At 52.6% G+C, this 19610-nt stretch overlaps 1 protein-coding gene across 1 annotated transcript in view; it reads right to left on the reverse strand.

Moving 5' to 3' along the window:
- The window catches only part of LOC118696438 (receptor-type tyrosine-protein phosphatase V-like), a 56435-nt gene extending 50126 nt beyond the window's left edge, over window positions 1–6309 (reverse strand). The window contains exon 1 of the mRNA XM_036398597.2: window positions 6305–6309. Within this exon, the coding sequence (XP_036254490.2) occupies window positions 6305–6309 (5 nt within the window). The remainder of the gene's footprint in view (window positions 1–6304) is intronic.
- Between the last annotated feature and the right edge of the window lie 13301 nt (window positions 6310–19610).

The raw sequence follows: 19610 nt of genomic DNA on the forward strand, positions 1-19610 counted from the left end.
TCCCTCAGCTCAGGGAGTTTGGGCTGTGGCTGCAGTGGAAACAGCCCAAAGCACTGCTGGGAGCCAAGCTGAGGCCCTGTCCCTGGCGCTGCAGGGCTCAGCAGCCTCCCCACGGGACAGAAGCTGCTCATCCTGTGCCAGCCCTGCCTTCCCCATGGCCACCTCAGTGCTACCATGCCACCTCAGGTGGGGACACAGAGACGGAGAGCCCTCCTTCAGTGGGGATGCTGGATCTCCCCTCCAGTCCCCCCTGACCATGAAGCCTTCAGCTGTGCCAAACCTAAAGACAACTGCAGAACTTTCTCCACCCAGCAGCTGGAACCAGGCCTGGAAACTCAGGGGCTGCCGAGTCATCACATTTTCCGCGAAGCAGCGAACGAAAGAACGAACAAACGCTACCGCAAGGAGCAGGGGGATGGGGACGCCCCGCAGCCTGGAGGGATGGGGACACCCTGCAGCCTGGAGGGATGGGGACACCCTGCAGCCTGGGGGGACAGGGACACCCTGCAGCCTGGGGGACGGGGACACCCTCTGCCCGGGGGGATGGGGCTGGCCCTCTGCCTGGGATGGCTGCAGGGCTCCCAGGATGGCTGCAGGATTCCCGAGATGGCTCCAGAGCTCCCGGATGGCTCCAGAGCTCCTGGATGGCTGCAGGATTCCCGGGATGGCTGCAGGGCTCCCAGGACGGCTGCAGGGCTCCTGGGTGGCTGCAGGCTCAGCCCACCAGGGCTGGGAGGGGACAGAGGCTGTGCAGCCAAGCCACCACCTCTGGCAAGGAGGAGAGCCCCAGCATGGGACTGACTGCTCATGCCCTGTGCTCCAGGAGCATCACCCAGGAGCAGATATGGGAAAGGGGACACAGCGTGCCAGTCACTGTGGTGTCAGGTCTTGCTTGAGGTGAGGGACAATAGCCACAGTGCAGAGCAAAGGCCCTGCCTGGCAAAGGCTCTGGGCTGTCCTCCCGAGCAGAACCGACCTCAGAGCAGAGCAGGGCCCACCCACATTGTGCTCCATGCACTGGCTTCCTCTCCAGGTGCCCTGGGCATGGAGCTGGCAGCATTAGGTTTGTCCCTGCTAAGGCATCTCCTGACTTGAGCATGGTCCTGCACACCTGGAGGAGTCAAGGCCTCCCTGGAAGCACCTGCTAGGGTGAGGATGGGCAGGGTGGACAGCAGGACTGAGTCACCTAGGCAGCCCAGCTCACCTAAGGGTCCCAGCTGTGTCACAGGGTCTGTGTGAGGTGACAGTAGCAGGTGATGCTCCCAAGGCTGGGCACAGGCAGAGCCTTGCAGGGCCCCTGCCAGAGGATAGCATCTGGCTGAGGACACTCCCACAGGGACTCAACCTGTCACTCAGAGGACAGAGCCACGACCTGGTGCTGTGGGCAATGCTGGCACTGCACAGAGGAGACTCTACTGCTGTCTGGACATGCCCTGATGTCTCTGTGAGAGCTCTGCCATCCCTCCCTGGGCAGGATTCTGTGCATCCAACCTGGCACCCTACAACAACATATGCCCAGGGGCCCCATGATATGAGGTACTAATATACTGCCACTGGGATTGGGCTGGGAACAGCTCTGGGGCTCCTGCCCTGCCTCAGGCCAGCACCAACCCTTTGGTCCCTGTCCCTCAGTCCCTCCCAATGCCCACCAGCACTGTGAACTGCCCCAGGCCACAATTTCTCCCCTCTGATACTCTGAGGTGCTGAGTGCTGCCCAGGGCTGCAAGGGAGGAACAAGAGGAACAGGCTGCTCCCAGGGCAGAACCTGCAGAGGATGCAGGTGCCAATGGGACCTCTCGCTTTCCAAGGTTCACACGCCAAGGTTCTCCAACCCTAAACCCTAGAGCACTGGGATTCTCCTTCTCCAACCCCTGGCAAGGGTTTAATCATTCCCACATGGAGCCCTGCCAGCACCGCTGCCGCCTCCTGACCCGCTTTGATAGCTTGGAGCTCTTCCCATTTTGCAGAGGCGGGAGGGCAGGCAGGCAGTGGGGGACGTCACCCCTCTGCAGGGCAGGGCACAGCCACGCTGTCCAGGCTGGGGGACAGCAACGAGTGGCAGGAATGACTCTGTCACCATCACCTGGGTGATGCTCTTGGCTCCCCACACTGCCTGCTGCAGCCCTGGCAGCTGAGCCGGGATGCCTGTGGGTGCGAGCCAGGTGCCTCGCAGAGCTGGGAGCGCAGGGCTGCGGTGACTCAGAGCGCGCCCAAAGCCGGCAGAGCCGGGCAGACCTGCTCTGCACCCCCAGGGCGTGGGCGCCGCCCCTGGGGCTCAGCAGGCTCTGCTTCCCCTGGCCAGGCAACAGGCACTCACTGGGGAGGGCTGAGAGCAGCCTGGATAGTGCCGGTCCCAGATCTACTGCACGGTAGTGCTGGGGCAGCACCTGGCTCCAAAATCACCCACCCTGTCACCAACAGCCTGTGGAATCCTGGGGGGCTCTGCTCCCACCCTGTTCTGCAGTGCCAGCACAGGCTGGCAGCAAGGGTGCCCAATGCTACAAGGATGCCATGCACACAGAGCTGAGAAGTAGCCATAAGCAGCTCCCAGTGCCCACTCGTGCCACACATGGCGAGGGGCCCGGGCACAAGACTCCCCCTGCGCAGGGACAGCCACCGAGTGCCAGGGTCTGCTCCTGGCACAGCCGTGCTCAGAGGCTGCCCATCCCCTGCCGCCCCCTCAGGGCTGTGGCACCAGGCTTGCCTGCACCCTGCCAGGGCACAGGAGCTTCCACACTCCTTTCCCCGCTGCACACATCCTGGCTTCAACCAGGTGTCTGGGAAGAGGGAAGGGGACAAGGAATGGGACCCATAGCTCACCTGGAGGGTGTCCCTGGCGTGGTCCACGGCCTGTTCCTGCGCGCTGGCGCGTGCGGTGTCAACTTGGCACGCTCACACTCACCCGTTTACTCTGCTGGTGCACAGCCCTGACGTTCAAGTCTGGGCTGGACCGGCGGGAAGGCCCGCCTGGGCTCGCCCAGCTCTCAGTTGCAGGATGCTGGGGAGGAGGGATCAGCTGGACAGGGATGTCTCCCGTGGCCCCTTGAGGCCAAGGATCTGCACCCCAGGGGCAGGAGCTGTGTGCCAACACTGCAAGTTGGGCATGGCTCACTCCTCCCTCCACCTTGCCAGAGTTTGTCCCACGTGCTGTGGTTTCAGCCAGGTGCTGGGGATCGTGGTCGTGCTGAGCATCCCCTCGAGCTGCTGCTGCAAGAGGATCTGGGAGAGCCCCAGGACAGTGATGAAGGCAGCACAGGCATCCAGCCCATGCACCAGCCCTGAGGGTGTCTGTGGGTTGGGATTGCCAAAGGCTTTGCTGCCTGGACCCCCATCAGACCAGGCACCATCCCAGAGCAAAGGCATCCTGAGCCCTCAGTCCCTCATCACGGGAGATGGGGAGGAGCTGGTGCATTGGCTTGGAGGTGCAGGGCATCCCAAGAGCTTGTCCAGAATGGCACTTATCCTCACGCTGGTGAACAGGCTGGTCCCTGGGGACAAGGGGAAGGGTCTAGCCAGGGGGTTTGGAGCAGAGCTGGGAGCAGGTCCCAAGGCGCTCCTATTCCCATCTTGGTGGATGGGCAGGAGGAGGTGCAATAGCCATGGCGCTGAGTGTGAGCACTCCTGTCTCCTCCAGTCCCACCTGTGGGCAAGGTCTGCACCTCACAGGTCCCATATTCTTGGCAGAGGCTGGCAGGATGAGCCCAGCCTAGCCTTACATGGGAGCAGTGGGTTCCTGCAGGCTGTGCAGCCCACGGTGGAGGAGTTCTGCACCCAACCCTTGCCAGTCCCACAAAGGAGGGCCACACATTTCAGCTGCCACTCAAGGTATTCAGCCTTCCCCCAAAGGGCACCCATCCCCACCTCAGCTGGGCTAAGATTTCTGCAGACAGGGAGAGGGACAGCAACAGGAAGCCCCAGACACTGCTGCCACAATCCACAGTGAAAACCCAGCCTCCAAATTTGGAAAGCAGCTCAGTTTCCAAATATCACCATGAGCTGAAAATCCCAAGTCAAAATGAAACCAGCTTCAGCCTCCAGTTCAAAGTTTCCTGTATAAAAACAAACCTTCAGACAGCTGCATTTGCACACAAAAGGTTTTGTTTTCAGGAGGAAGGTTTCTTTTTCAGAGGAGTAAACACAAAGCCTGCCCATCTTTCATGTCACATGGTAGGAAGGAGATCTGCCTAGCAGCTCAGGTCACAGGCAGGGCATTGTCCCCTCTTAGTGCCTGGCTGCTTTTCTCTCCCATGTGCCCTGGCCTGTGCAGTGCCAACACCAATGCCCCCACCAATGCCACCACCACCACCACCGTATCCAGTGGCAAGTCCTGGACTGGGGCTTTTTACACCCATTCCTGTGGCTGTGACACCTTTGAGTGTCCCAGGGCATGGGGAGAGGCCTTTGCACTGCAGCAGTTCTGGGAAGCTGCAGTCTGGCACCCAGGGGTGCTCCTGTCCCTGCAGGTTGGCTGCAGCCCTGGCAGTGCCTGCTTATGCAGCTCCTCAGCTTCTCCCTGGCATCCCCTGCAGCTCCTGAAGCCAAACCCAACACAAGTCCATCTTGAAGAATGTCAGCAGTGCCTGGTGCTTTCTGCATCCAGCTCCCAGCACAAGCAGCTTGGCTTCTTCACAGGAGGAGCTGGGGGACCCCTTCTGGGTTCTACTCCCCAGCCCAGCTGCAGGGAGCCCCAGCACCCCCCTCGTGGCATGTTTGGGGCTGGCACAGGCTGGCTGTTCCCCAGGGCGCTGCTGTGGGCAGCCACACATCCCAGCGGTAGCTGCTGCTTGGGACACATCTTGGCCACAGGCACAGCTCCCACAGCCACTGGTTGCCAAAGGCTCTGCTGGCACATGCTCAGCCTTGCCTGAAGGCTGCTGCAGTTCTAGAGCAGGGGTGAGGCAGCCTCAGAGGGATGCAGGATCAGCACCCTCCACTCTTGCCTGCTGACAGTTTTGTCTGTCCTTTCAGCCACAACCTCTGCTGCTTGACTAGGGTCAGTGGGACCATTCACTAGGTCTTCCAGAATGTGAGTGACACAGAGCTCAGCCTTGTCTCTCCACGAGTCCCCAACAGTGTCCATTGAATTGGACATCCTGATTTGGGGGTTTGGGGGCATGGAGCATCTGTAAGGCTTGGAGACCTGCCCAGATGCCAAACTTGGAGTGCTGGTCCCTACCCAAAGCACTGGCAGAAGCTATTTTCACATCTGAGCTGGAACACACCTGCCTTGCCTCGGTTTACCATCCACACACCAGGAAGCAGAGATGCTCCACTGCTGGAGGGGAGGGACAGCAGACTGGTAACAATGATGCAGCAAGCTTTGCTGAGCCTCCTCATGCCCTCCTGGGCTCTCATTAGGAGTGTGTTTGGCATCTGGGCTGCAAAGCCACGCTGTCCTGCATCACTCGTGGGTGGTGGCTGGCTTGGGTTGGGCTGGGCTCTCTGCAAGGCCCACAGGAACAGCCCCAAGGCTCAGAGGGATCAGCCGGGCTGCCGCTCAGCTTGAGCCACTTGGCTGGGAGAGCCTAAAACAACAAACATCGCAGAATGAGGGAATGTTTCACTGCTTCTTCTGGTTGAGTGGTTTCCTGTTTTCTGAGGAGCCCTTCCAGCACCTCTGGGGCAGAGGACTTGCCTGCACAGAGCCTGGTCCCAGAGCAGCCCCCTGTCTGGGAGGCAAGTTCTGCTGCTTGACATCTGGCAGAGGAAGAGGTTGCAAAAGATCGGCTGCGACCTTTGCCAGAGACCTGCAGCAGGACTGCTGGAGGTTAGGATTTTTCCTTTTTTTTTTTTCTTTCTCTCAGGGAATTTTGTCCCATCTGTTGCCTAAGAGATTATAAGAACCGGTACTGAAGAGACGAAGTGGCCAAGGTGGGGGAAAGGGTGCAGCTGCGGGGGGGGGGGGGTTCTCCTGGGAAGGGCAGAGATACCTCGAGATTTTGGCAGGGGGTGAGGGGCTGGGCTCAGCTCCTGGCCCTCTCTTGCTCTCAGATCCGAGGGGAACGGTTGAGTTGCTGCCACTGCTGCGGGGACAATTCACTGCCACCAGAGTCAAGCCCTGTACTGCTTTGTCAGGAAAATCCACAGATGCCAGAGATTTATGTCCAAAGAGGAGAGCGAGGAGTCCTGCACCTTTATTCGAATAAAGGGAGAGAGTGCACCGGCACGCATACCGGCAAAACTTTCTCTCCCGAATTTCGGAGGGCACAGCCTCCTTTTATCCCAAACTCCCGGCCCCATGTTGCCTCTTGCTTTCCCCATTGGCCGAGGTGCTAGGAAGGTACAGCCTTCCCGAACCGCCTACCGCATATTCGCCCTTGAACCTACCATTTTACTCCCAAAGTTCAAAAGTTCAGGCTTGTGCAGACACTTTGTTTCAGGAGCCAAGCTGTCTGGGCTCTACAACAAACCTGCTGCCCGAAGTTAGCAGAGACATTAAGACCCATTTCAAAGACGTCAACACCCATACCTTCACCCATCAAATTCTTTGTAAAGACATTAACTTTCCTCTCAGCTTCTTCTTTACTGTGGGTGAGCCTTTGGTGTAAGAATGGCGTTGAACTGGGACCTTATTAACACCCGACCTCACTGGAAAAGGGCTCTCACCATCTACTGGGGTGCCTCAGGGGAGAAACCCAGGACCCGACTCCTCGGCCGCTGTTGCCCAGCCCCGCTGTTTTCCGCCCTTGCTCTGGGTTTTTTCACTACACTTTAGCCCAGCATCCCATGCCTGCCGGGACACCTGCGGCTCAGCTGTGGCTCAGAGTTTCTGCCTCATTTTGCTGCCACCCCGGGTGTGCCCCTACCGCTCCAGCCGCTGCTCTGAGGCTCCTGACACAGCCCCTCTCGCCACCCTGAGGGGCACCGGGCCCGGCTGTGCCATGGGTGTGTGAGGGAGCCCCTTCTCCATCTCTGCTGCCACCCTGAGGGGCACCGGGCCCGGCTGCGCCGTGGGTGTGTGAGGGAGCCCCTTCTCCATCTCTGCTGCCACCCTGAGGGGCACCGGGCCCGGCTGCGCCGTGGGTGTGTGAGGGAGCCCCTTCTCCATGTTCCTTGCTACCCTGAGGGGCACCGGGCCCGGCTGCCCCATGGGTTTGTTTGTGAGGAAGTCCCTTCTCTCTCTCCCCCACCATCCAGAGGGGCACCGGGCCCAGCAGCTGCCCAAGGGCTGTGACAGGAGCTGGAGATGCCCCTGGCAGGAGCAGTGCCCAGGTGGGACGTGATCTGCCACAGTGCCATGATGCCAAGCTGGCAGGGGTGGCATGGCAGGGCAGGGTGCCTGCCCCAGCTGGGAGCAGAGCTGGCTGCCTTTGCCCTTTCTCTGCAGCCCTGTGGGTGCTCAGCTGCTGCTTCTCCATCCTCTGCCCCACTGGCCAGCAGCACAGAGCTCTGCTGCCTGTTCTGCTACCACAGCCCTGGGCCCCAGCACCAAGGTAGGCTCAGCATCACAGAAGAACCCACTCTGCCCCAAAACACCCCTCAAGAGCCAGAGGTGAGGTGTGGGGGTAGAGGGATGGTGAACCAGCAGCTGCAGCACTGCACAGTGACCACTGGCACTGCCCACCCTGCACCACACCTGTGATGTGCTGCTGGCCCCAGGGGTGGGAGGACCAGTGCTTTGCTCAGGGTCACCACAAACACCACCCTGGTGCCAGCCCTCACCCCGTGCCCCGCTGGCAGGAGCAGGGCAGGGTGCTGAGCAGCCCTGGGGCTGGTACAGCTGCTGTCTGGCAGGGCACTGCTCTCATGGGCAAGAAGCCAAACACTTCTGCTGCATCTGGGGCCCTGGTGACACCAGTTGCTGCCTGCATTTCTCCTCCAGTGCTGAAAGCTCCATGGCTCCATCCATGGACTTGCTGGCACGAAAGATGTTCTCAGCCCCAGAGCAGCTAAGGACCCCTCTCAGCCCAAACAGCAGAAGAAAATAAACTAAAAAGCTCATAGCTTCTTTGCTTTTCCTCCAGATCTGGGGCATCTGTGGCTCCAAGCACCCTGGCTTCCCCACTGTGAGCAGACAGGAATATTTCTGATGCCTGGAACAGGGACAAAGCAGACCTCATGTGCTGCAAGCTCCTGTGGCTTCCACCTCCGGCCACAAGACCAAGAGGACTCGGAGGAATCACAGGAGGAGCATGCATGGCCCAACATGGCAGCTCCCTGAATTTCTGCAATCTAGAACAGCTCTCAGAAGCAGACAGGCCCACATTCTGCTGTGGCTAGGAGCTGGAGGAGCAGCATTGGGCAGATCCATCAGCTCTGCATTGCTGCCCTCTGGCTGCCTCTGCCTGTCCAGCTGCAGAGATGGGACCTGCCCTGGCTGCCGGGCTCTGCCTCTTGCCACGCAAGAATCGCCACAGAGTTGTTCAGGTTGGAGAAGTCATCACAGAGTTGTTCAGGTTGGAAAAGCCTTCTAAGATCACCAAGTTCAACCACTGCCCCAGCACTGCCCTGCTCACCACTAAGCCACATCCCCAAGCACCATGTGAGAAACGACTGCTCACTTTTTGAAATTTTTGAAGGTTGTGAAAAACGCCAATCACTTGTTTTTAAAATTTTAAAAGTTTAATAGTAATAAAATGGTTATAAAAATAGTAATATAATTAGAGTAATAAAAATTTGGACAGTTTGGATTAGGACAATATGAGACAATAAAAACAAAGAGTTATGGTCAGTCTGGGTACCTCTTTCTGGGCAAAATAAGCCCGAAAAAGGACCCACATTAACAGAGGATTAACCCTTAAAAGCAATAACCTGTTGCATATTCATACACCTCATTCATGATGCATAAATTCCATTCAAACAAAGGATTCTGTCTGGGCAGTGTCAGCTTCTTCCTCCTAATCCTGACGGTGTCTTCAGGACTGAGTGAGGCAGGAAGAAGTTCGTTTCTTCTCATAAGGGAGCAATAAATTCTCTTTCTCTGAAAGATTTAGGTGTCCTGTGGCTGCTAGCCCTTTGGGAGTACCTCATTCCTTTCTTTTGAAAAAGGTATCTTACATAGCATAGTTTCTATTTTAACATTTTGTTATAACCTAAAACTATATTTAACACACTACTTAAAAAATTAATACAGCATAACTTTCTAACATAACGCATATAATATTCATTTCAATATTTGCAAAAAGCCAGTCATAAAATCTGCATTTTTCACACATGCAAGAAGAGAGAGTTGTTCAGCTTGGAAAAGTCATCACAGAGTTGTTCAGCTTGGAAAAGCCTTCTAAGATCACCAAGTTCAACCACTGCCCCAGCACTAAGTCATGTCCCCAAGTGTGATGTGAGAAACAACTGCTCACCTTTTGAAATTTTTGAAGGTTTATTAAACTTTAACAACAAAAAAAAAATACAACAAAAGGACTAAATAAGGAAAAATTACAGTGCTGTGAGCCCCCTGACTACCAGCCACATGCTCATCTTCAAAATGGATTCTCTGCCTTTTATACCTCTATCCCCTCTTAAAATGCTGTCAGTTAACCCCTTCCTTGCTGTCCAGGGGTGCAGATCACTGTCTCACACCTTGGGTGGAGCTCAGGTGTTGCCATAGTAACGGGCCAACCCTCCCCAACGCCCCGAGTACCAAGGCCATCCCATGATAACAATGAGGGGAGGACACATCACAGTAACACAACTCTACATCTACACAACTTCTCTTAACACACACAGAATGTTCAGCCTTCATTGAGAGCCACCATCTCATCACTCATCTACAACAGCCACATTCACCTGCCTTTGTCTCCATCCTGGGCAGCCTGTGCCACTGTCTGATCACCCTTTCACTGAAGATTTTTTCCCTAAAATTTTAACTGCTGGCACATCCTCCATGGCCCTTTGTCCCCAGGCAGCATCATGTGCACTCTGTCCTTAGCAAGGTTAAGAATCTTAACCCCCGAGCAGTGACTCACTTATTATTGTTGTTGATAATGAAGGGATTGGGTTATTTTTGGGCTAAGAATGATTTATTGTTTAGATAAATATTAGTCTCAGAGGTTGTGAGATTTTAAAGGAGTAAGTATTTGGTTATAGTTTAAAGTAGTCACAAGTTTCTTTGTTATAAGGTAATATATAACTTTTTAAACTAATAGATTGTTGCTACAGGGTTTATTTTTTTTAAACTCATCACTTTTACTTACTTATACTGTATTATTGTATTGCTGCTAGTTTTATTCAATGGGCTTCTAACTCAGGTATACACATATGCTTTTATTATAACTTTAATAAACTTTTTAAAGTTTATTAACTTTTAAGTTTAATAACTTTTTATAACAAATCAAATCAAATCAAATCAAATCAAATCCTTTAGTATCTGTAGAAGTTTCTGTTTTTCCAACTCCCACAACTTGCCATTGACTGGACTCACCACACCTATTTCTGCAGCAGACACTGGCTGGGCTATTTTAAGCACCTTTCTAGTTGTTATCAAAGGCTAGAAGAGGATCTGTGTCTGTCGAGCCTTAAATTCTTTTATTTGTTATAAGAAGTTATTTTTTTGCCAGGGTCAGGATTAAATGTGTGGTTTTTTGTTGGGACTCAGATGTTTATTAGTTATCTCTGTTACAGTCTCACAAACCCTGAGCTCTACAGCACTTCACTCTAACAAACTAAAAATGGAGCTGTCTCTCTCTCTACAAGGCCTTTTAAGGATAAACTATCCAATTAAGAAATGACACCTAAATTATTTTTATTTTAATAATAACTAACTAATAATTAATTAATAAATAATAATTAATACTACCTGATAATTGTTTACTAATTAATAATTAATTACCAGTAACTAATTTTCTAATAACTGATTTACTAATAAATAACTACCTGTGGCCTGCAATGTGGACTTTTTTATCTAATTACACAATACCACTTAAACTTATGAAGAACAAAATGAAGAAGGAGGAGCAGCCTCTGCCTTAAACCTCCATCTTGCTTTATATATATTACTATACTCCAAAATTTTAAACTCCAAGTTTTCCACCCTGTGATGTGACACACTTCTACTCAAACTCCACACCCACAATCCCAGTTCTATCATTCCATTTTGGAAGCTTCTCCACGGCCTCAGGTCAATGCAGTGTTCTCCTGGGGGTCAGTGCCTGTCAACACAGAAAGTCTGAAATTCTCAGCATCCAGGGTTCCAATGTTTGCCTTTCAAACCAGGACAATCACAAACCCTCCCTGGAGACCCCAGAGCAGCCCAGCCTGGGAGGGCAGTATTGTATTTGCAGAGTGCCTTGTGGCAGGAAGGAATGATGATTTTAACTCTGTGATTTTAGGTTAATTTATTATTTTATGATACTATATTATATTAAAGAATACTAAACTAAACTATACTAAAGAATACAGAAAGGATACTTACAGAAGGCTAAAAAGATAATCATGTTTTCATAATCATGAAAACTGATGATTCTTCCCAGAGCCTTGACACAGCTTGGCTGTAATTGGCCAATAAGTCAAAACAATTCACATTAAATTAATGAAACAACCACCTGTTAGTAAACAATCTCTAAACATATTCTAAAAGAGCAAAACACAGGAGAAAAAAATCAGATAATTATTGTTTTCATTTTTCTCTGACGCTTCTCAGCTTCCCAGGAGAAAATCCTGGGCAAAAAGATTTTTCCAGAAAAAATGACTGTAACAGGGTGTTATAAATGAATACACCAAATTAATAATTAAGGAAATTTATTAAATAATCAAAGTATAAATTTGGAAAAGCCAGAAGCAATTTTGACTCTGAGCCAGGCAATCAGGGTGGGGAAGACTCAGGATTTGGCCTCTATCACACCAAAGTCCCTGTGGGTCTCCAAAATGTCATTTCTGGGGTCTGTTTTACACAGTCTTTTGGGCTCTGGAAGGGGCTCTTCTTCAGCATATTTTAGCATATTATCACAGTTTTTCTTTCTTGCTGCCACGCTTCCCAGAACCAGTGGATAATTCCTGGAATCCTGTCAGGTGAAAATTTTCTGGGATGAACTTCTGATGATGCCTATCAAATGCCTCCTGCCTCCTTGTCAGACGGAAAGAAATCCCTTGAAATATCCATCCCTGGAGACAGTGTCCTCCTGATGTTGGAATCTCCCTTCTTTATCATGTAGCCTATTACTGCTCGTTGCCTGACATTGGTTTGGTACACAAGATGCTGTGGTTTTAATTTCTGTGAAAAATGCATATTTTATGATTGGCTTTTCGCAAATATTAAAATGAATATTATATGTGTTGTGTTAGAAAGTAATGCTGTATTAACTCTCTTAAGTAGTGTGTTAAATATAGTTTTAGCTTATAACATCATGTTAAAATAGGAACTATGCTGTGTAGGATACTTTTTTTTTCTAAAACAAGGACTCGCATTGAGATAGCAGCCACAGGACACCTGAATCTTTCAGAGAAAAAGAATTTATTGCTCCATTATCAGGAGAAATTAACTCCTTCCTGCCTCACTCAGTCCTGAAGATGCCATCAGGATTCAGAGGAAGAAGCTGACACTGCCCAGACAGAATCCTTTGTTTGAATGGAATTTATGCATTATGTATGAGGTGTATGAATATGCAACAGGTTATTGCTTTTAAGGGTTAATCGTCTATTAACATGGGTCCTTTTTCGGGCTAATGCTGCCCAGAAAAAGATACCCTGACGTCTGTAACTCTTTGTTTCTATTGTCTCATATTGTCCTAATTCAAATTGTCCAAATTATTATTATTACTCTAATTGTATTACTATTTTATAACCGTTTTATTTCTATTAAACTTTTAACATTTTAAAATCAAGTGATTGGTGTTTTTCACAATTTCCTTTAGCAGGAATTATTGGATCACATATATCAGACAGGGCAGCGCCGTTCCCCGTGCCCGTGGCTGCGTGGGCGCAGCTCCTCGTGCAGCAGAGCCGGCAGTGACAGCTCTCAAACCGCTTCCTTTCTCTCTGGGGCTCTGTCTCCTGCCCCTCCTGCCCAGCTCGTTTCCTGTCACTGATAACTGCTGAGAGGTCACCAGGCTCGGTGTCCCCCTGAGGGAGCAGCCCAGGGACTGGGGCAGCAGAGCTGTGCTGGGCAAAAACCCAGCAGGGCTGTGCTGAGCAAAGCCAGCAGGGCTGTGCTGGGCAAAAACCCAGCAGGGCTGTGCTGGGCAAAAACCCAGCAAGGCTGTGCTGGGCAAAGCCAACAGGGCTGTGCTGGGCAAAAACCCAGCAGGGATGTGCTGGGCAAAACCAGCAGGGATGTGCTGGGCAAAAACCCAGCAGGGCTGTGCTGGGCAAAAACCCAGCAGGGCTGTGCTGGGCAAAAACCCAGCAAGGCTGTGCTGGGCAAAAACCCAGCAGGGCTGTGCTGGGCAAAAACCCAGCAAGGCTGTGTTGGGCAAAAACCCAGCAAGGCTGTGCTGGGCAAAAACCCAGCAGGGCTGTGCTGGGCAAAAACCCAGCAAGGCTGTGTTGGGCAAAAACCCAGCAAGGCTGTGTTGGGCAAAAACCCAGCAGGGCTGTGTTGGGCAAAAACCCAGCAGGGCTGTGTTGGGCAAAAACCCAGCAGGGCTGTGCTGGGCAAAAACCCAGCAGGGCTGCCAAGGTTCCACTTGTGAGAAACAACTGCTCACTTTGAAAGTTTAAATAGGTTTATTAAACCTTGACAAAAATACAACAAAAGGACTACGTGAGGAAAAATTCGCAGCGCTGGGAACTGCCCTTGTGGACATCATGTGGCTGGTTCATCTTCAAGATGGATGCTCAGTCTTTTATAGCCCTGGGGGTTGCATCAGCCAGCCCTGGCCCCACTCAAAGTCTGTCAGTCAGCTCTTCTTTGCCATTTATCAGTGGAAACTGCTTTCTTGTAACTGGATTGGGGGTCAGGTGTTGCCATGCCTCACCCCCTAAGCACCAAACTTTTCCATTCCGAACTGCCCCATGCAAGGGACACGTGTACAGCTTCTTTGTACCTGTCTTAGACAACCATGGCTGTCTGATGGTAACAATACAGGGGGGAAAGGGAACTGTGGGGAGAACAGAGGACATCTAAACTACAATAACATAACTATACATCACTAAAGTTTTTCTTAATACTCACACAATAGTCATCCCTTAATTGTGAGAGCCAATCATCTCATTATCCATCTATAACACTCTGCTGCAGTATGCCAAGGCACCCAGGGTAGGAATAACATGATGAATCTTGAGCATTTTCAGGCCTTTTTGTGCCTTTTTCAACTGAGACCTATTGCTGGTCAGGGGTCTATGTACAAATCACAAATGGGATGGGACTGTTAGGAACGTGCCTTGAGCTGTTTTATTTTCCAGCATCAGTCTCATTCCATGGTTGTGACAATGGGAAGATGCCACCAGCTCACATCTCAGGCAGCAGACAAAGAACTCAATGTTATAATTCACTTTAAAAGTTTTTTGACCAATCACACAAAACAAAAGCACATTGACAGCAGTTCTATCCAACCACTATAAGCATACATAGCTTTGGTTAAAACAATGCTTGCTTATTTCGAATATAATACCTGCTTGTAAGCCTTAAAACACAATAAACAGAGCTCCATTATTACGCTTAGAATTTCCTAATATCTCACTAGATAAACTTTTCTGTAGCTTAGGGAGTTATTCTAGACAAGTGTTAATACACAGACCATTGTTCTATTTGTCCTTACTTTCTACCTCGTATATAATTTTTCTGCTGACAAACCTTATGGCTACTTCTTAGCTCTAATTGCGGTTCTGCTGTGTCTGAGGCCTGCCTTTTGCAGCTTTCCCAAACCCCTCTAATTTTAAAGATTCCCACAAGACCTTCTTTGCCCTGTGTGCTGTGAGGACAGGGAGGAGCTGGGTGGTGTCCAGTTCCTGGGAGACTTCTTTTTGCAGGCAGTTCTGTGTCCTGGAGCCTCCCAAGAAGATGTGTGTGCCTCCTCAGGACTCCTCAGGACTCCACAGGTGTCCAAGCAAGGCTCTCTCCCCAAGGGAAACCAAAGCACACAGCATTTTCCTGACAGCATTTCTAAAAGCACAGCTCTCTTGGAGGCACTCAGGAAAGCACAGGACAAGCCCAAGTGACACATGGATGAGAGAGGTGCTGCCACAGGTGCTGGGGCTGTGTCCCCAGCAGGCTGTCCTGGTAACCAGGTCATTCTGTGGCCCTTGCTGGCCCTCTGTGGCTTCTCCACTGGCATTTGTTGGCTAGTGTCAAAGTCTGAGCACCTCAGCATTGAGGAATGGTCCCATGTGTTGGCTTAGATCCCCTTTACCCTGGGGACACAATTTAGTGGTGAACATGGCAGTGGTCAGTTAATGGTTGGACTTAATGATCTTAGAGGGATTTTTCAACTTTAATGTTTCTGTCATTTCCTGATTCTATACCTGATTATTATTTCCTCTTTATTATTTATTATTATTTCCTGAGTCTATACACCTGGCTTAGGAACAGCCCTCCACTGTAAAATGAACATGGGGAGCTTCTTCCCACATGAGGAGAGGAACAAACCAGGCTGATATAAAGCACTTTCACTCTGGAGATCACCTTTCCCAGGGGAACTGTTCCTGTGCCAAGGCACCTTCTTTAGTCCACAGCAGCACCAGCTCTGCATCAGTGTTAGCCCAGCCCAGTGGTGCTGGTGCTGATGCAGCCCAGCTCTGCTGCTGCTCTGTTGGCAAGTTTAGAGGAAAGCTCAGCTTGTTTGCAGGAGATATGAGAGAGTGCCTAATTCCAGAAACCAGACATGGTTCTACTCAGCAGTCATAGAACCATAGAATATACTGAGTTGGAAGGAATCCATCAGGGTTATCAAGTCCAACCCCTGGCCCTGCACAGACACCCAACAACCCCACCCTGTGCCTAGGAGCTTTGTGCAAATGCTCCTGGAGCTGTGACCACTTCCTGCTCCAGTGCTCAACCATCCTTTGGGTGAAAACATTTTTCCTTTTATCATTTAAACCTCCTGTGACAAGGATCCAGCTGTTTCCTCTAGTCCTGGTCACAGAGAGCAGAGACTGGAGCTGCCCCTCATGAGGTGTTCAAGAGCTCAGCGAGGTCTCCCCTCAGTCTCCTCTTCTGTAGACTGAGCAAACCGAGTGATTCAAAGAAAACAATCCAGAGTTAAGCAGAAAATCCAGGTCCTAAACTCTTCCTCTGGTTCTCCTTGAGGAGAGGGCTGGCAGCATTAGCGGCAGTGCCTTGGCAAAACGAACCAGCGATTGCTTAATTGCTCCGAGCTCCAGCCAGGCACAGCACAGGAGCAAACTCTGCCCAGAGCGGCACCGGCCACGGAGGAAAGGTCGCCCATCCGCCGGGATCATCCCGGTGCCGGTGGGATGCCGGGGCTCCGGGCTGGCAGGCAGCGCTGCGCTGAGCTCTGAGCGCCGAGCTCCGCAGCCCGCCCTGAGGATGCTCCTGCCGGGGCTGTCCTTGGGAACGCGCTCCCCTGGAGGACGCTGGAACAGCGAGAAGCCGCTCTCGGGAGGAGCCATCGGCGGGGCTGCTGCCCCCTCCCCGGGCCGGCGGGCGGGGGACACGGACACAGGTGAGGGGCCGAGGGCTCGCTGTCCCCCGGGAGCCTCTGCGGGATGCTCGGCATGGCTGCACCGTTCTCCTCCTCCTCCTGTGCCCTGCCGGCAGCTGGCACAGAGCCTGCTCCGTCCCCAGGCAGCTGCTTCACCTTCAAGCCTGCGAGCGATGTTCAGGCAGCGGAGGAGACGGGCTCATTTCCAGCAGCCTGCAGGACATCCTGACTGCCAGCCTGCCAACGGAAGCAGAACCATCCCTTCCTGAGTGCTGGACCCAGAGGTGACGGGGCCTGGTGGGACAAAGCCCTGGGGAGTGAAAGTGTTGGGCACTGTCTGTGCTTTGGGTGCCAGCACTGCCACTGAGCTGGCAGTGCTGAGGTGCCCAGGTTAAGGTGACTTTGGGGCTGCAGTGCTGTGGGGAGAGGGGGGAGAGGTGCTGGGGTGTGGATCAGGGCAGGGGGGCTGGGTGAGGGAGCCCATCCTCAGGAGGATGGGGAGCAGAAATGGGCATAAGGGTTGGCTGGTCAGTAGTGGGAAAACAGGTCCCAGTCTGGAGGTGGAAGGTGCTCTTTGCATAGAGGGAACTGGCTATGAAATCATGGCCAGAGGTGCAAGATGACCCCATTGAAAAGTAGTTTTAAAATGCAAGTGAACAAGCAGCAAGTACCAGTCAGGGATAAATCCAGATCTTCCTTTCCAGAGCACCAACTCCATAGGGGCCCTACATCTTGCTGAAAGTAAAGCCACACCTATAAGGACTCTTCAAGAACCCTGAGACTGTGTCACAGACCTCTCTAGTCCTTTCCTCCCAACAGATAATCCTAATGCACAGATGTCCATGGTCAGAGGAGACAGGGGATCCCATGTCTGGCACATCCCTGGCTGGGTCAGGGTGAATGGCTGGTGTGGTAACAGCTGGGACTCTTCCCTCCATGTGCATCCCTCCATCACCAACCCTCCCAGCAGCACTCTGGGCATCACCATCACCCCTGACACCCCACTGCCACCAAGGTCAGAGCAGAAAGGAATGCGGGGGGACAAGGGATGTTCTTGTTCTGGGACCTCACGGGAGGGAGGCAGGAAGGTGAAGGGCACAGCAGTGACCTGCCTGGAGCCATTTCCTTCAGTGCTGCTTCCTCCCATCCCTTTCTGGGTTTTGCCCCTGGAGACTGTCATGTTCCTCTTAGCTCATACGAGGTTGCAGTGGCTGTCCTGGTGTTCTGGTCCTGTCCTTACAGCAAAGTGACCCTGGGCTGGGATCTGCCCCCAGCCTGGACACCATCTCCCCTCAAAGCCAGGTGTGCCCTGGCCCCAGCAGTCCCTGCTTGTAGGATCCAGCAGTCCCTGCTTGTAGGATCCAGCAGTTCTGCTCCAATGCTGCAGAGCTGGTGATGTGACATGGGACAAGCAGGGCTGCACATGAAAGGCACAGTCTTGGCCAGAGCATCCCCCAGCTCTCTGCTCCTCACTGCTCACACCCCTCTGTGAGCCCAGCCAGGGTCCCTCAGGAGGAGCCAGCTGGCAGCATCCTGCTCCAAGCAGGTGCATTCCAGGGGAGAGATGGAAGGAGGGAGGGCATGTCTGGAGTTCCCTGCTCGGGGTCTCTGCCCACCAGCAGGGATGGGCACTGATGAGTGACCAGGGACACGGGCAGGTGTGTGCACTTGCTGTGTGCCCAGCGGGCAGGAGGCACAGGGCTCAGTCCCAGGAGGGCAACAGACGTAGGTGGGTGCAGCAAGGTACGGGGGACAGCTTGCTGCCCAGGTGGCACTGAGAAATTAAAAATGTCCTGGGTCAAGCAGTGTGTTCTGACTCCCTCTGCTCCTGGTCTCCCTGACATCCAGTCTCTCTCTACCAGCTCATGTCTCCTTTTCCACCAGCACCTTCATTTTCCTGCTGTGGTCTCCACAGCTCTGTGTCCCCTCCAGTGCTGTCCCTTCACATGCACCTCCTCAGCATGCTGGTGCTTTGGCAGAGGAGAGGAAGAGCAGCCATGCTGGCAGGTGGGAGCACACTGGGCTCCCGTTGTGCACCATCAGAGCTGTGTAAGGGTCAGGACATCTGAGCAGTGCAAACATTTCTGCTCCTAGGAGCCTAGGCCATGGCACATCCCCACACAACATCCCTACTATGTTCTCCTACCCTGGGTGAGTGGCCATGGCCAGGACAGTCCCTTCAGTCTCCACTGAAGTTTTCTGCATAAGGAGCAGCCCCAGGGGCCAGGTTTGGTTTCCAGAGGCTGCATCCTGGGTGTCCTGCTTAGCTGCAGCTGGCACAGGCAGGTGTGTGACTGGCAGAGCCAAGCCAGCTGCACAGGGAGCTCTGAGCAGCAGAGGGAAAGTGCTGCAAGGCTTTCCTGAGGACATCCAGGAGGACCTTGGTGTTGTGATGCTCCAGAGGCAGAGGACACACTGCATCCCAGCATCTCAGCTTCCCCTTTTAACCCTGAGGGGGGTCCTTTGTCATGACCAAATTTGAGTGGAACCAAATAAGCCATTTTGCAAAGGAAGTGCATCAGCATCTTTCCTGCAGCATCCAGGGGCATTTCATGACCAAGGCAGCACCTGGCAAGAGGAATGTCTTGGTTTCAAAAGCCAGGTGTCTGCTAAGGAAGGCAGGAGCCTCCCCTGAAATAGAAAATGTAAACGCCCTCCCTCTGAATTATTATAATTTTGAAATTAAGGGGTCTCAGGCAAATATATGGGAGTACGAATAACAGTTCTTTACTAGGAAAATTAAAAATACAAATAAAATAGTACAAAAAAGAAAACAAACCACTGCCAGAGTCAGAGCAGGCCCTGCCCCCTGTGTGTCAGGGGGTGGCACAGCCCCATCCCATGGGGGCTCAGCCCTCCTGCAGTGCCAGCTGTGGTTCTGCTGGAGCAGGGATCCTGCACAAGGGGGGAGTTTTCCTCTGCAGCTCCAGGGCTGCTGCAGATGGGCCTGGGCTCCCTCTGGCAAGGCAGGGCAACAGAAAGCTGCTCCTCTGGGAATGCACTGGGCAAAGGCTGCTGTGCTGTCCCAAAGCTCAGATTGTACCCAGGTAGGAATGCTTGGCTCCTCCCCTGGGCGCAGCATCTCCCCATGGGATGATGGAATTGGATCAGCCATGCAGGGACACTCAGTGGCCATGG

The sequence above is a fragment of the Molothrus ater genome, chromosome 25, assembly GCF_012460135.2.
Source record: "Molothrus ater isolate BHLD 08-10-18 breed brown headed cowbird chromosome 25, BPBGC_Mater_1.1, whole genome shotgun sequence".
Classification (NCBI taxonomy): domain Eukaryota; kingdom Metazoa; phylum Chordata; class Aves; order Passeriformes; family Icteridae; genus Molothrus; species Molothrus ater.